Genomic DNA, 13,210 nt, shown 5'->3' on the forward strand with positions numbered 1-13,210 from the left:
ACAGTGGTTAAGAATCCACCTGCCAATGGAGGGAACACGGGTTCAATCCCTGGTCCAGGAAGATCCCACATGCTGCAGAGCAACTAAGCCCATGTGCCTCAACTACTGAGCCTGTGCTCTAGAGCCTGTGAGCCACAACTACTGAGCCTGTGCATCACAACTACTGAAGCCTGCATGCCCTAGAGCCCACATGCCACAACTACTGAGCCCATGTGCTGCAAGTACTGAAGCCTGTGCACCTAGAGCCCTGTGCTCCACAACAAGAGAAGCCATCACAATGACAAACTCACACACCACAATGAAGAGTAGCCCCTGCTCACCCCAACTAGAGAAAGCCCATGTGCAGCAACGAAGACCCAAGGCAGCCAAAGAAAGAAAGAAAGAAAACACACTTATAGTCATCAGGGGATAAGTGAGGTGAAGGATAAATTGGGAGATTGGGATTGACATATACATACTACTATATATAAAATAGATAACTAATAAGAACCTGCTGTATAGTATAGGGAAGTCTACTCAATACTCTACAGTGGCCTATATGGGAAAAGAATCTTAAAAAAAAGAGTGGATATATCTATATGTATAACTGATTCACTTTGCTGTACACCTGAAACTAACACAACATTTAAAATCAACTATACTCCAATAAAAACTTTTAAAAATACAAAACAATATTTCTTTGAAAGGTATTGTTTGAAATTCAAATTGAACAACCAACAGAAAGAAGAAAAAAAACCCTCTGTGGAAGACATTAACATCTCATAAAATCTCTTGAATTATCCATACAAAATGTTCAGTTAGAAATGGTCATGAATGATACAAAACAGGACATGGATTTTCAAATAACTGTAATTAATATGTTTAAGGAAATGAATAAGATGAAGAATTTTCAGCCATTAATTTGAATCTATAAAAGGAATCAAATGGAATATCTAGAACTAAAAAGTACAAAAATTAAATTTAAAAACTCAACAGATGGGTTTAATAGAAGATAGCTGAAGAGAGAATTAGTGAACTGGAATATCATTCAATAGGAAATATCCAGATTGAAGCATAAATGAGAAAAGATGATGGGATATACAAAAAAGAATGTATAAGAGACATATAGTAAATGGTGACACTATCTAACATATGTGTAATTATGTTGCAGAAGGAGAGGAGGAAGAGAGTATAGATGAAGCAATATCTGAAGAAATTATGACTGAAAACCTTCCAAAAGTGATAAAAATATCTCAAGCCACAGATCCAAGAAATGATACAAACTCCCACGAAGACAAACACAAAAGAGCTTAGACTCCTCCAAACATGGTTTGTTCTAACATCTAAAGTAGTATTTTACAAAAATGAAATATGACCCCAACTTTGAATCTCTTCACAGTGGAGCCTGTGAAGTGAGGGAAAGAAAGAAGGAGAGCAGGAAGCATCAAGCAGGGCTATAGCATGACTACTGATGGGGGAAAATTAGGAGGGAATGATGGTAGCCTCAGAGGTTCATTGATCCCCTCAAACATTTTCTGATGGCCCATCACTCAAGATAGCACAGAAAAATGGCTAAGAGCTTAACCTCCCTTTTATTAAGGAAAAAAAATCCATAGTAATTCCTAGTTAGAACTACTTATACTGAAGGGACAGAAAAGCCAACTCAGTTTGTTTAGACAATAATGAGATTTCGTTTATGTAACTTAAAAGTCTTGCAGCAGCAAGAGCTATAGACATGGTTTGATCTAGCCATTCAAATGTCAGATCAAGGATCTGCTCCTTTCTGGCTCTCTGCTTGCTTTACCTGGTGTTGGCATCATCTTCAGCCTCTAAATGTTGGTGTCCCAACTGCTCTGGGCACTTCTGTAATAGCAAAATAGCTCTGGCAGCTATATTCATCATATATTCACAGCACTCTCTTTTGGGAGGTCCTGCCAAGAAGGAGAGAACTTTACTAGCTAAGAAACTGTAACAGATATCTCCTCTCATCTCAGAGACTCAGACTGAGTTTCATGTCCGTCTTTGAACCAAGACTGTGATTGGGATACCAAAATAGTCTTCAACAAATCAGAAACCAAGATTGGAGTTGGAACTAAGGATTATTCCCACCAAACCACAGCACTGGGATGAGGGAGGGGTGGCCAGCAAGATATCACTAGAAGGGCATAATGAAGGGTCACGTGCATGGCCCATAAGGCCCTTTAGTTCTGCAAATATCTAACCCACTTCTCTTCTCTTTTCATCTTGTGTCAGCTAGGCTCTTCTCTCAGTTATTGCTTGAATGCACCAAATACTCCCTTCCTTGAGGCCTTTGCCCTTGTGATAGCTTCTTCCTGGAATGATCTTTCCCCAGACATTTGCATGGCTTTCTCCCTTGTTTCTCCACTCAGGACTCTATTTAAATGTCACTTCATAGAGGCCTTTGGTGAATTCTCTATCTAAAATAGCAACTGCAATTACTTTCTACCCCCATCATTGGCTTTAGTTGTGTTTCTAGCACTTATCACTACTTGACGTTATTTTTCATACCTACTTGTTTGCCCTCACCACTGGAATGTACACTCCATGAGAAGATTCTGCCTTGTTCATTGTTGTATCATAATAAGCATTTAACAAGTGTTTATTGAGTGAGTGAATGGGTTAGAATCCCAACCTAACCCTACCTCTGTCATCTCAAGCAGATAACTGAAACTTTCATTGCTCAGTCTCCTCACCTGTCAAATGGAGAAATTTCTACCTCACAGAGTTATTCTTCAGATTAAGTAAGAAAACATGTGGGAAATGTCTGACATATATAGATATTCAAGATATATATGTTTTCTTCTCACAAAAGCTTCATCCAGTAGGTCCAATGAGGCCATATTCTATCTTTCTTTCTTTCTTTCTTTCTTAGAAAGTATAGTTGATTTACAATGTTTCAGGTATACAGCAAAGTGATTCAGTTATTCATATATATATATAATGTTTTTCAGATTCCTTTACACTATAGGTTGTTACAAGACATTGAATATAGTTCCCTGTGCTATACAGTAGATCCTTGTTTATCTATTTTATTTATAGTAGTGTATATCTGTTAATCCCAAATTACCAATTTATTCCTCCCTTTCCCATTGCCCCTTTCCCCTTTGGTAACCATAAGTTTGTTTTCTATGTCTGTGAGTCTATTTCTGTTTTATAAAGAAATTCATTTGTATCATTTTTTTAGATTCCACATATAAATGATATCGTATTATATTTGTCTTTCTCTACCTGACTTACTTCACTTAGTATGATAATCTCTGGGTCCATCCATGTTGCTGCAAATGGCATTATTTCATTCTTTTAAGTCACTTGTTATTTATTATGGCTTTACTTTAGTATAACCTGGGAATTTTTTAGAATTCCCAAAGGGTTCTCACCCCTAGAGATTCTGATAAATTGGTCTGTGTGACACCTAGGCATTGGTAATTTTTAAAGCTCCCCAGGTGGGAGCATTTTAGCAGCCAGTGCTGAAGACCGTTGATTTCAAGTCATTAGTTGGGGTGGGGGAGAGATGGCTGGCTGTGTAACTCAGAATCCACTGGAAGCCCTGTGAAACCTGGTCCTTCCAATACCTGGAAATCTCTAGAAGCCAGCTTGACCTATTTCCTCCAGCACAAATCTTCAACTGGCAGTCTAGACAGATGGTTATTATTTATCCTTCCTGCTGTGTTAGAAAAAAAATCACCTCTGCCTCAGGTTTCTCAATTTTCACATGTGCAAACCATTACCTTTTAAAATATGCTTATAGGCATTAGGAGGGAGAAAGGGAAGCTTAAAAGAGACCAGGGAGACGAACATGCATCTTCTTCTGATAGAACTTTTAGAAGTACAGACAGTAGAGAAACTGGACCAGGACAAACTCTAGGTTCTAGATCTTATACTAAAAGGGATAATGCATGTGAACAGTGCCCACAAAAATGCCTGGCACATCATAATTAATGTAAAGTCCTCTTTTCTGGAGAAACTAGATTGCTTAAGATCACATAAAATAACACAATAACAAATAATACTACCTTGTATTGGGCATCTTCCCTATGTTAAGCATTTTATTAGGTAATTTTTTTAATCTCCACAATATTATTGCAGAAAGCTATTATCATTCCCTTTTCACAACTGACAAAATTAGGATCTGAAAGCTTGCAGCTGGTAAAGGGAAGCAGCCAGATTATAGCATCAGATCTGACACCAAAGTTCATCTATAGCATCTGGGTTAGGTATAGAAGGATAAAGAGAGAAATCCTTCCTCCCATAGGGCCTGAAAAGGAATGGGAGACACAGAACTATATATTCAGTGACTGTATTTTCCAAACCTCAGATTAGGGCACATGATCATCCATTTAGTCAACCAACATGCAATAGGTATTTATTCTAATGCTGGGTGCTGGGACTTCAGAGAAGATTATGAAATCACATTGCCTTCTCCATCAAGAAACTGTGGGAGAAGATTCATACTGAGTTGTAGGTGCAATGTTAAAAGTCTAACAAAAGGCTTTTTAATCCAATATGTGAATTTATTCATATAAACATCCTTACACAGATAACACTATTAGTTAACATTTATTGAGTACTTGCTATGCTCCAAGTATTTGCTTTACATTTTCTAGTTCATTTAATCCTCACAATAACCTATAGATGGCATTATCCCCATTTTACAGAAAGGGAAACTGAGACACAAAGAGGACAAGTCCCTTGCCCTAGGTCATGCAGCTAATAGAGAAAGGAGCCAAGACTCAAACCCAAGGCATCTGACTTCAGAGCCTCTATTCTCCACCACTGTGTTATACTGTCACCCTCTACCTTTTGTATAAAATTCATTGATTGAACCATTTTATTGAAAACAGCAACACCCAACTCAGAAACAATATGTATTTGTTAATGGCATATTTGAATTACACATTAAATATTGAAGCTGAAGCTCCCAGAAGTCTATGCTGTGTCGTTGTCATACTGATTTATACAGTAAATGAATGTTGCCAAGTCTGATGACAGGTGCTGAGTGATGAATGAATGATGCCCACAATAAGCCTTAGAGGATTTAAACTGAAGGTCTTTATGTCTCTTTCCTGCATCCTAAGGAAATTTCTTCTATTCATGAAGGCAGCAGCCTGAGCAGCTAGCACCTGGACAGTAAAATCTCCTGGGTTAGGGATGCCATTCAAACCTCTTCCCATATAGGACTTCTGACCATTGAAAGGAACAAGGAAGGGAGAAGACAAAGGTTTTACACGATCCTTCAAGTACAAACTTGGGTGGTAAGGGAGGCAGAAGTGCCTGCTTCTCTAAGAGGCAGGACCACAGGAAGAGGTCCCATGCCACTTCCCAAACTGTAAAAGCCCTCCTGATTCAGGACAGTTCTACAGGCTGATGTCTCTGCTTATCTGGAACTCTCTGCTCTATGCACATGCCCACAATCACCTTTGCCTGGAAACTCCTATTCATCCTTCAGGTCCCCACTTGAAGTGTCACTTCCTCCAAGAAGCCTTCTCTGATCCTTCACCACTCCTAGCCCTAGCCCCAAAGGAATTTATTTTCACATATTCCTGTGTTGTGTTTATGGTCGTTTGTAATTAAATAATAATCTCGAGTGATTATTTAGCATTTACCTCCCCTTTGTGAGCTTCATCAGGGCAGGAACTAGATCTTTCTTATCCATCAGTGTATCCCCATCACCATTTACAATGCCAATCGTATAGCAGAGCCTCCACATTTTCTTTGCCTGGGTGTATATGTGTATGTGTTAAAATGAAGAGACCGAACTAAAACCATTTTTTTCTTTCTCATCCAGGAAAGAAAGGAAAGGAAACCTCTGCTACTCCAGTGCATCCTGAAGTTAATGAGATATCTCAAGGAAAAACTGAACATATGGTATGCAGCTGGGTATACAGACCTCAGCGAAGGGCTTCACCAATCCTTCGCCTTCTATTCACTGATACTGGGTGAGGCCCTCCCTTCTGAATTTTTGATTTCCACCCAGTGCCTTGACTATCAGACTATCTTTGACTTCAAGACTCTACTCCAGCAGAGAAGGAATACAGACAAACTCCTAAAGTGTGGTTGGTTTCTCTCCTAGCTGGTATGCATGCAGAAACCACTTATCACCACTCAGTGATGGGCTTGCCATTGGCCCCTGAAAGTTGAACTTGTAGCATGTGGACAGGTGTCCTTCCAGAGCCTGTGACCAGTCCACCAACTGCCAAAAGGATGGTTGTGAGACCTATTTTAACATCTTAAGTCCAGCTTCCAGAAATTTAGGGTGACCTTTTCCCCAGACATCCCATTTTAAAATGTAATGGGCTCTTTGATTTTAAAAAAAAAATCTGGCAAGCATTTAAAATTCATTTTAATATTCCCAGCACTTAACCAGGAGAAGATGCAGACAGAATTGAAAAACTGCCTGAGTTTCTCTGTTGTTGTTGTTTTTAAATGCCCGGATTAGAACATAATTCATCTTCAGATGACGGGAGGCCTCTTCATGCACTTCACACTTCGAAATATTTTAGAAAATAGTATCCATTTTGGCAAGCCCCTTTCCATGCAAGAAACAACAGCAAATGCTTTTCTCCTTGAGTGTTAAATCTGCTGTGAATAAGATTATAAAAAATATATACTTTGCTCTTTTATTTTGCCTCTTGTTTGAGGATTTTACTGCCTCTCTGCAATAATCGATTCTTCTCATATTCCTGTATAAGCAGCATTCATTGTCCCACTTTTTAGAAAGGCGACTTGAAGCAGAAGTTTGGTAAAGCAACTTTCCTATTGTTCCAGGAAAATCACTCATTTATTCATTCACTTACTCATCCCGTAAACATATCTTGAGAACCAACTATGTGACAGTCACTAACCAGAACTTGAAGATACATAAATGATTATCTCACAGGCCCAGGATCAAGATCTTTAGCAGATGGGAGAGATACTTTAACAGACAATTACACTATCCCATAATAAGTGCTATGATGGATAAAGGGGCTACAAAGAATTGCCCCTCACCTAGGCTGGGGCTATCAGGGAAGGCTTCCCCCAAGAAGTGAAATATGAGTTGGGCTTTGGAGGATGAGTAGGAGCCTAACGCATCAAGGCATAGGTAGCAAGAAGGAGTTTTACAACAGAGGAAACAGCGTATATAAGGCATAAGGGCATCAAACAGCTGTATTTTTTTTTTCTGGTTTTATGTGGCTGGAGAAAATGATGTATATATTGAAAGAAGAGAAGGAAGAACAAGAACTTGAATGGTCTTATGAGCCAAGCAAGGAATTTGGACTTCATCTTGACACAGTGGGACCAAAACAGTATAGGGTGTGTTAGTTAGTTATCTACTTACGTACTTACTTCCTAGGTTTAGCTTAATTCAGGCCCATACAAATTCCCCCATTCCCTGTCTTTAGTGGTCAAAGAGAGTGTTAATTATCTGAAGAAATATATAATTATTTAAAGTCAGTTTCTCAGCTTTAAGGACCTCTTTGAATTTTCTAAAATCATTCACCAAACTGTATGCAAATGTGCATCCATCTGGGTAGATTATCTAAAGTTTTCATTGGATTTCTAAAGTGGTCCAAAGCTCTAAAAAGTATGAGAATCACTATTCTATTTACTTTATAAAAACTTTCAGCTTCTCCCAAAATAGACTTTATCAAAGTAGAATTCTTATATATTAATCTCTCAAAATGTACTGGTAACTAGTCATCCATATGGGTACAGTTTTGTATAGCATGATATTATTTTAAACAAGACAATTCTTCACATTCCCCAGTAGCAGCTGAATCCATGTTTGTTAACTTGGCCTCTTATTTAAATTACTATTCTTTAGAGCAAGGGGATCTCCACAGCTTATATGTGAGAGGTTTGAGACAAGGTACAAAATTGGAGAAATTCGGGTATTTGAAATTTGGGAGAAGCACAGATGGTATACAAATTGGAAAGCCTAATTCTATGAAAAATTAGTTAAGAATATTTGAATTACAATTAATATAACCAACTCTACCAACTTAATTTATTAGAAGGATAAGGAAGGAGCATAATATATATATTTATATATATTATATTTTTATTTATTTATTTATTTATTTATTTATTTATATGTATGTATACATATATCTCCCCAAGGATAGAAACATAACAATAAAATCAAAGACTTGAACCTTGAACATCATCATGACTTCTTATATCTTCTCTCTTCTCTGCTGTCAGTTTCATATCCTCTCTGTCTCTCTCTTCTTACCTCTCATCCAGAATGATCTCTGTTTTCCTATCTCTGGCTTTAACTCTCACAAATGGTTCCAAAATCACTGGAAAATGTGTTTACTGAACATTTTGCATTAGATGCCCAGTCCTGCACTATGTGCTTAGACACATGACGGTTCTCTCTATAGCCATATGGATTGAAAGGAGGGGCAATTCCTGGAAAACTGGGGTTGGGCAGATCAAACAATAGCTGCTCACTCTCTCTACATGACAGGTGACAGAATGTCTTACATGGCTCTACTGACACTCATGTGTCTGTTTATTCTAAAAAGATCTCTATTTTGTACTGGACATGGGGTTAGGATACAAAGATGAGCTAGGTATAACCTCTATACCCTCGATCTAGTTTTGTGTCTACCATTCACTATATGATCTTAGTAAGTCACTTCCCCACTCTGGACTTCAGCTCCCTTTGTTAAATGAATAGGACAGACAGAACTAGTGCCTTATGCTTCATTATAGTGAGCCCACAAGCCAAAGCTAACACCATTATTGTTTCAATCACTTTTTGTCAAGAATCTCATACTCACGATCCAGAGGTTTTCCCACCAAGAAATTATATGCATTGCCTATTGATCCCACTAGTATAAAACAGAGTAGAACATCATGAAAGTCTCAGTCAGTTACAAAAACCTCTGTTTGTGTAAATCAGAAATGCAAACTGAATAAAAGTCACAATTTTATCCTTCTCTTAAAGAAAAAAGAGAGTATTCAACATAGTAGTTCTTTACAAAGCCAGACCTACAATAAATCTTGCTAGTTGTGTAGCCTCATGTTGGCCAAGATACTGGGGGAGCTCTGGGTTATGAATATGTTGCCAGTGAAATGTTTGTGTTGTTTTGGTAGAAAACTCCAGAAAAGGATTTGCAGCCAGAAAACCCTCCTGCTGAGACTTCAGCCCCCAAAGATCTCCTGAGCACTTCGAAGATCAGGCCAGTCTCACAGCCTTTTGTCAGTCCAGTGATGAAAAACACGTCTGAAGAATGTGAGACATGGATCGACAGGCTCAGGAAGCTAGAAAATGCCCTCTACCTGTGTGATCTGAGTAATATAGGTGAAGTGTGCAGCTTACAGCTCATATGTCTGTTTTTTTTTTTTCATTTTGTACTGGGCTCCAAAAATTTTTTTTTTTTTTTTTTTTTCGGTATGTGGGCCTCTCACTGTTGTGGCCTCTCCCGTTGCGGAGCACAGGCTCCGGATGCGCAGGCTCAGTGGCCATGGCTCACGGGCCCAGCCGCTCCACGGCATGTGGGATCCTCCCAGACCGGGGCATGAACCCGTGTCCCCTGCATCGGCAGGCGGACTCTCAACCACTGCGCCACCAGGGAAGCCCCACAAATTTTTTTTAATTAGTTTTTATTGGCGTATAGTTGCTTTACAATGTTGTATTAGTTTCTGCTGTACAGCAAAGTGAATCAGCTGTACAGCAAAGTGAATCAGCCATATATATATATATGTATATGTATATATATGTGTATATATATGTGTGTGTATATATATATGTATATATATGTGTATATATATGTGTGTGTGTATATATATATATATATATATATATATATATATATATTTTTTTTTTTTTTAGATTCCCTTCCCATTTAGGTCACCACAGAGCACCAAGTAGAATTCCCTGTGCTATACAGTAGGTTCTCATTAGTTATCTATTTTATATATAGTACTGTATACATGTCAATCCCAATCTCTCAATTCATCCCACCTCCTCTTACCCCCTTGGTAACCATAAGTTTGTTTTCTATATCTGTTACTCTATTTCTGCCTTGCAAATAAGTTCATCTGTGCCATTTTTTTAGATTCCATATATAAGCAATATTATATATTTCTTTCTCTTTCTGACTTACTTCACTCTGTATGACAATCTCTAGGCCCATCCATGTCACTGCAAATGGCATTATTTCGTCCCTTTTTATGGTTGAGTAATATTCCATTGTATATATGTACCACATCTTCTTTGTCCATTCAGAACGACCCTCAGAATGGGAGAAAATATTTGCAAACAAAGCAATCGACTAGGGATTAATCTCCAAAATATACAAACAGCTCATGCAGCTCAGTATCAAAAAAACCAAACAACTCAATCAAAAAATGGGCAGAAGATCTAAATAGACATTTCTCCAAAGAAGACATATAGATGGCCAAAAAAACACATGAAAAGATGTTCAACATCACTATTAGAGAAATGCAAATCAAAACTACAATGAGGTTCCACCTCACAGCAGTCAGAATGGCCATCAGCAAAAAATCTACAAACAGTAAATGCTGGAGAGGGTGTGGAGAAAAGGGAACCCTCTTACACTGTTGGTGGGAATGTAAATTGGTACAGCCACTATGGAAAACAGTATGGAGGTTCCTTAAAAAATTAAAAATAGAGCTACCATATGATCTTGCAATCCCACTCCTGGACATATATCCAAAGAAAACCATAGTTTGAAAGGATGCATACACCCCGATGTTCATTGCAGCACTATTTACAATAGCCAGGACATGGAAGCAGTCACACACCTTTCCATTTGTGTTGCAGTCTAAGAGTGGACACATCCCTTTCTTTCACTTCTTAACAAATACAATTTGTACATAAACCAGGTGCCTGGCACTATGCTGAGCACAATCAGGAAACACAAAGATGAATCAGACATGAATCCCCCACCAGGTTGCTTACAGTTTCTCTGAGTCTAACCTACAATCCAACCTTGTAATTCCCGATTGAAATCATCAGCATGCCTGCTAACAGGCTGAACTCTAAACTGTTTAGCAAGGCAAAAGCTGGTCTCTATCCACCTGACCAGTATCTTCTCCTTCTATTGTAATTCTCTCAGCATATCTTACCCCATCATAATGAATAACTTGCCTTCCTCAACTGTGCCTTGCTTTCTACTGTGGCTGTGCCTTTTCTTTTTCAAAAAAAAAATTATTTATTTATTTTTGGCTGCATTGGGTCTTCGTTGCTGCCATGGGCTTTCTCTAGTTGTGGCAAGCAGGGGATACTCTTCGTTGCGGTGCACAGGCTTCTCATTACTGTGGCTTCTCTTGTTGTGGAGCACGGGCTCCAGGTGCGTGGGCTTCGGTAGTTGTGGCACACAGGCTCAGTAGTTGTAATGCACAGGCTTAGCTGCTCCGCGGCATGTGGGATCTTCCCAGACAAGGGCTCGAACCCATGTCCCCTGCATTGGCAGGTGGATTCTTAACCACTGTGCCACCAGAGAAGCCCATGGGTGTGCCTTTTCTAACCCTACACCCTCTACCTGAGCTGTCTGCCTCTCCTCTGTCCCTGCCAACTCCCCACACTGTCCACCTGGCTAATTAATACCTAAACACCTTTTATGTCAGAACTCAAGCTCTACTCCTCTGAGACTCCCATGATTTCCCCAGACAGATTAAGGCCAACCTTTATCTGGCCTCTTACAGTTCTTTAACACCCATTATCATATTTGATATATTGTATTTTTCTATTTGGGACTTAGTACTACCTAAGTACTAAGATACTTTTTTATTCTGAGTACCTTGCACAGTTCTGTTCAACCTTTTTTTTAGGAAACAAATAAATGAATGTACATAAATAACTAAACCCAAAATAGAAGGTGATAAATGCCATTAGAGGGTGCTATGTGGGCATTCAGACAAAGGAGAATTCATTCCTAGTCAGGTGATAAGGTTATGTTAGTGTGAAATTGATCATTAAGGGAAAGTGCAGTTTGTATACAAAGGACTGAAATAGAGGGCCCTTCCTGGCAAACATGCAAGTTAGCCAAGCAAAGCATTATGTATGAAGCTCAATACAAGGAATTTGGTTTGAATAGAATACAAGGGCTATTAAGAAGAGTATTAAATGAAAAAGGTGAAAACATAGGATAGGATCAGATCTAGGACGGTCTTAGATGACCGACCAAACAACTTGGATTTAATTCAAAGATAGTGAGTACATTGTGTTTCTAAGCAGGAGAGTGGTATGATGAAGTTGTATTTCAGAAAGGTCCTTGATGGCTATGTGAAGAATGAAGGAGAAATTTAAATTATAAAAAGGATAAAGGATGTTATTGTAATGCTTAAGTGAGATAATGAAATTCAGAATTAGGTCAGAGACCTGTGAAATGGAAAAGAGGCAGCACATACAAAAACACATGCACTGAAATTGTTGTACTTAACTACATACTGTTGTTCATGAAGACTTAGCATTATATGTGGAGTCTAAAAATATGGAACACATAGAAATGGTGGTTGCCAGGAAATATGTGGAAAGGTTGGTCAAAGGGTAGAAACTTTCAGTTATAAGAAATTCCAAGGATTTAACGTACAACATGGTGACTCTCATTAACAATATTGTGTTGTGTACTTGAAAGTTATTATGAGTAGAGCTTTAATGTACAACATAACAACAACAAAAAAATGGTAATTATGGGAGGTAAAGGATTTGTTAACTAACCTTATTACAGTAAACATTTCATAATATATATGTGTATCAAATCATCACATTGTATATCTTAAACTTACACAATGTGATATATCAATTACATCTCAATAAAAAAAGTTAGTGTACACATTAGTACTTTCTAGAAGTAATCATATAACAGCACTAATGCCTTTTCATTCTCTGTATGTTTTTGTTTCATTTTGCTTTGAATTTCCAATGCAAGTTAATTCTAGACCACATGAAGTATGAATACCATATAATACCCAAGGACTTCTAATAACTATCCCAAAGAGAGGGGGAAATGAAAATTTTAGGTAAAAAATTCATCTAGATGAATTAGAAACTCATTTATTAAACATTTGTTATGAGCCCAGCCCTGTGCTAGAGGCTGGACCAGGAGGGAAACCAGAAAGGATGAGACATGGTCTCTGGCCTCAAGGAACTTTTAGGTAAGACACAGAGGCTGCCAATAGTTCAAAGCCAGTAAAAGAAAAATTTTAAAGACAGAATAAAGTATTATAATTAAAGACACAAACTAGACTTAAA

General features: G+C 38.2%; 1 protein-coding gene and 1 long non-coding RNA gene across 3 annotated transcripts in view; one reads left to right on the forward strand and one right to left on the reverse strand.

Annotated features, from left to right (window-relative positions):
• Positions 1 to 13,210, reverse strand: part of LOC109551068 (uncharacterized) — a 254,777-nt gene that overhangs the window by 193,457 nt on the left and 48,110 nt on the right. The gene's annotated exons all lie outside the window — the stretch shown is intronic.
• The window catches only part of C1H1orf87 (chromosome 1 C1orf87 homolog), a 95,412-nt gene that overhangs the window by 78,058 nt on the left and 4,144 nt on the right, over positions 1 to 13,210 (forward strand). Inside the window, 2 exon segments of the mRNA XM_019942359.3 lie at positions 5,786 to 5,865; positions 9,085 to 9,292. Of these exon segments, the coding sequence (XP_019797918.2) occupies positions 5,786 to 5,865; positions 9,085 to 9,292 (288 nt within the window).

This window comes from Tursiops truncatus, chromosome 1 (genome assembly GCF_011762595.2).
Source record: "Tursiops truncatus isolate mTurTru1 chromosome 1, mTurTru1.mat.Y, whole genome shotgun sequence".
In the NCBI taxonomy this organism is placed as follows: Eukaryota; Metazoa; Chordata; class Mammalia; order Artiodactyla; family Delphinidae; genus Tursiops; species Tursiops truncatus.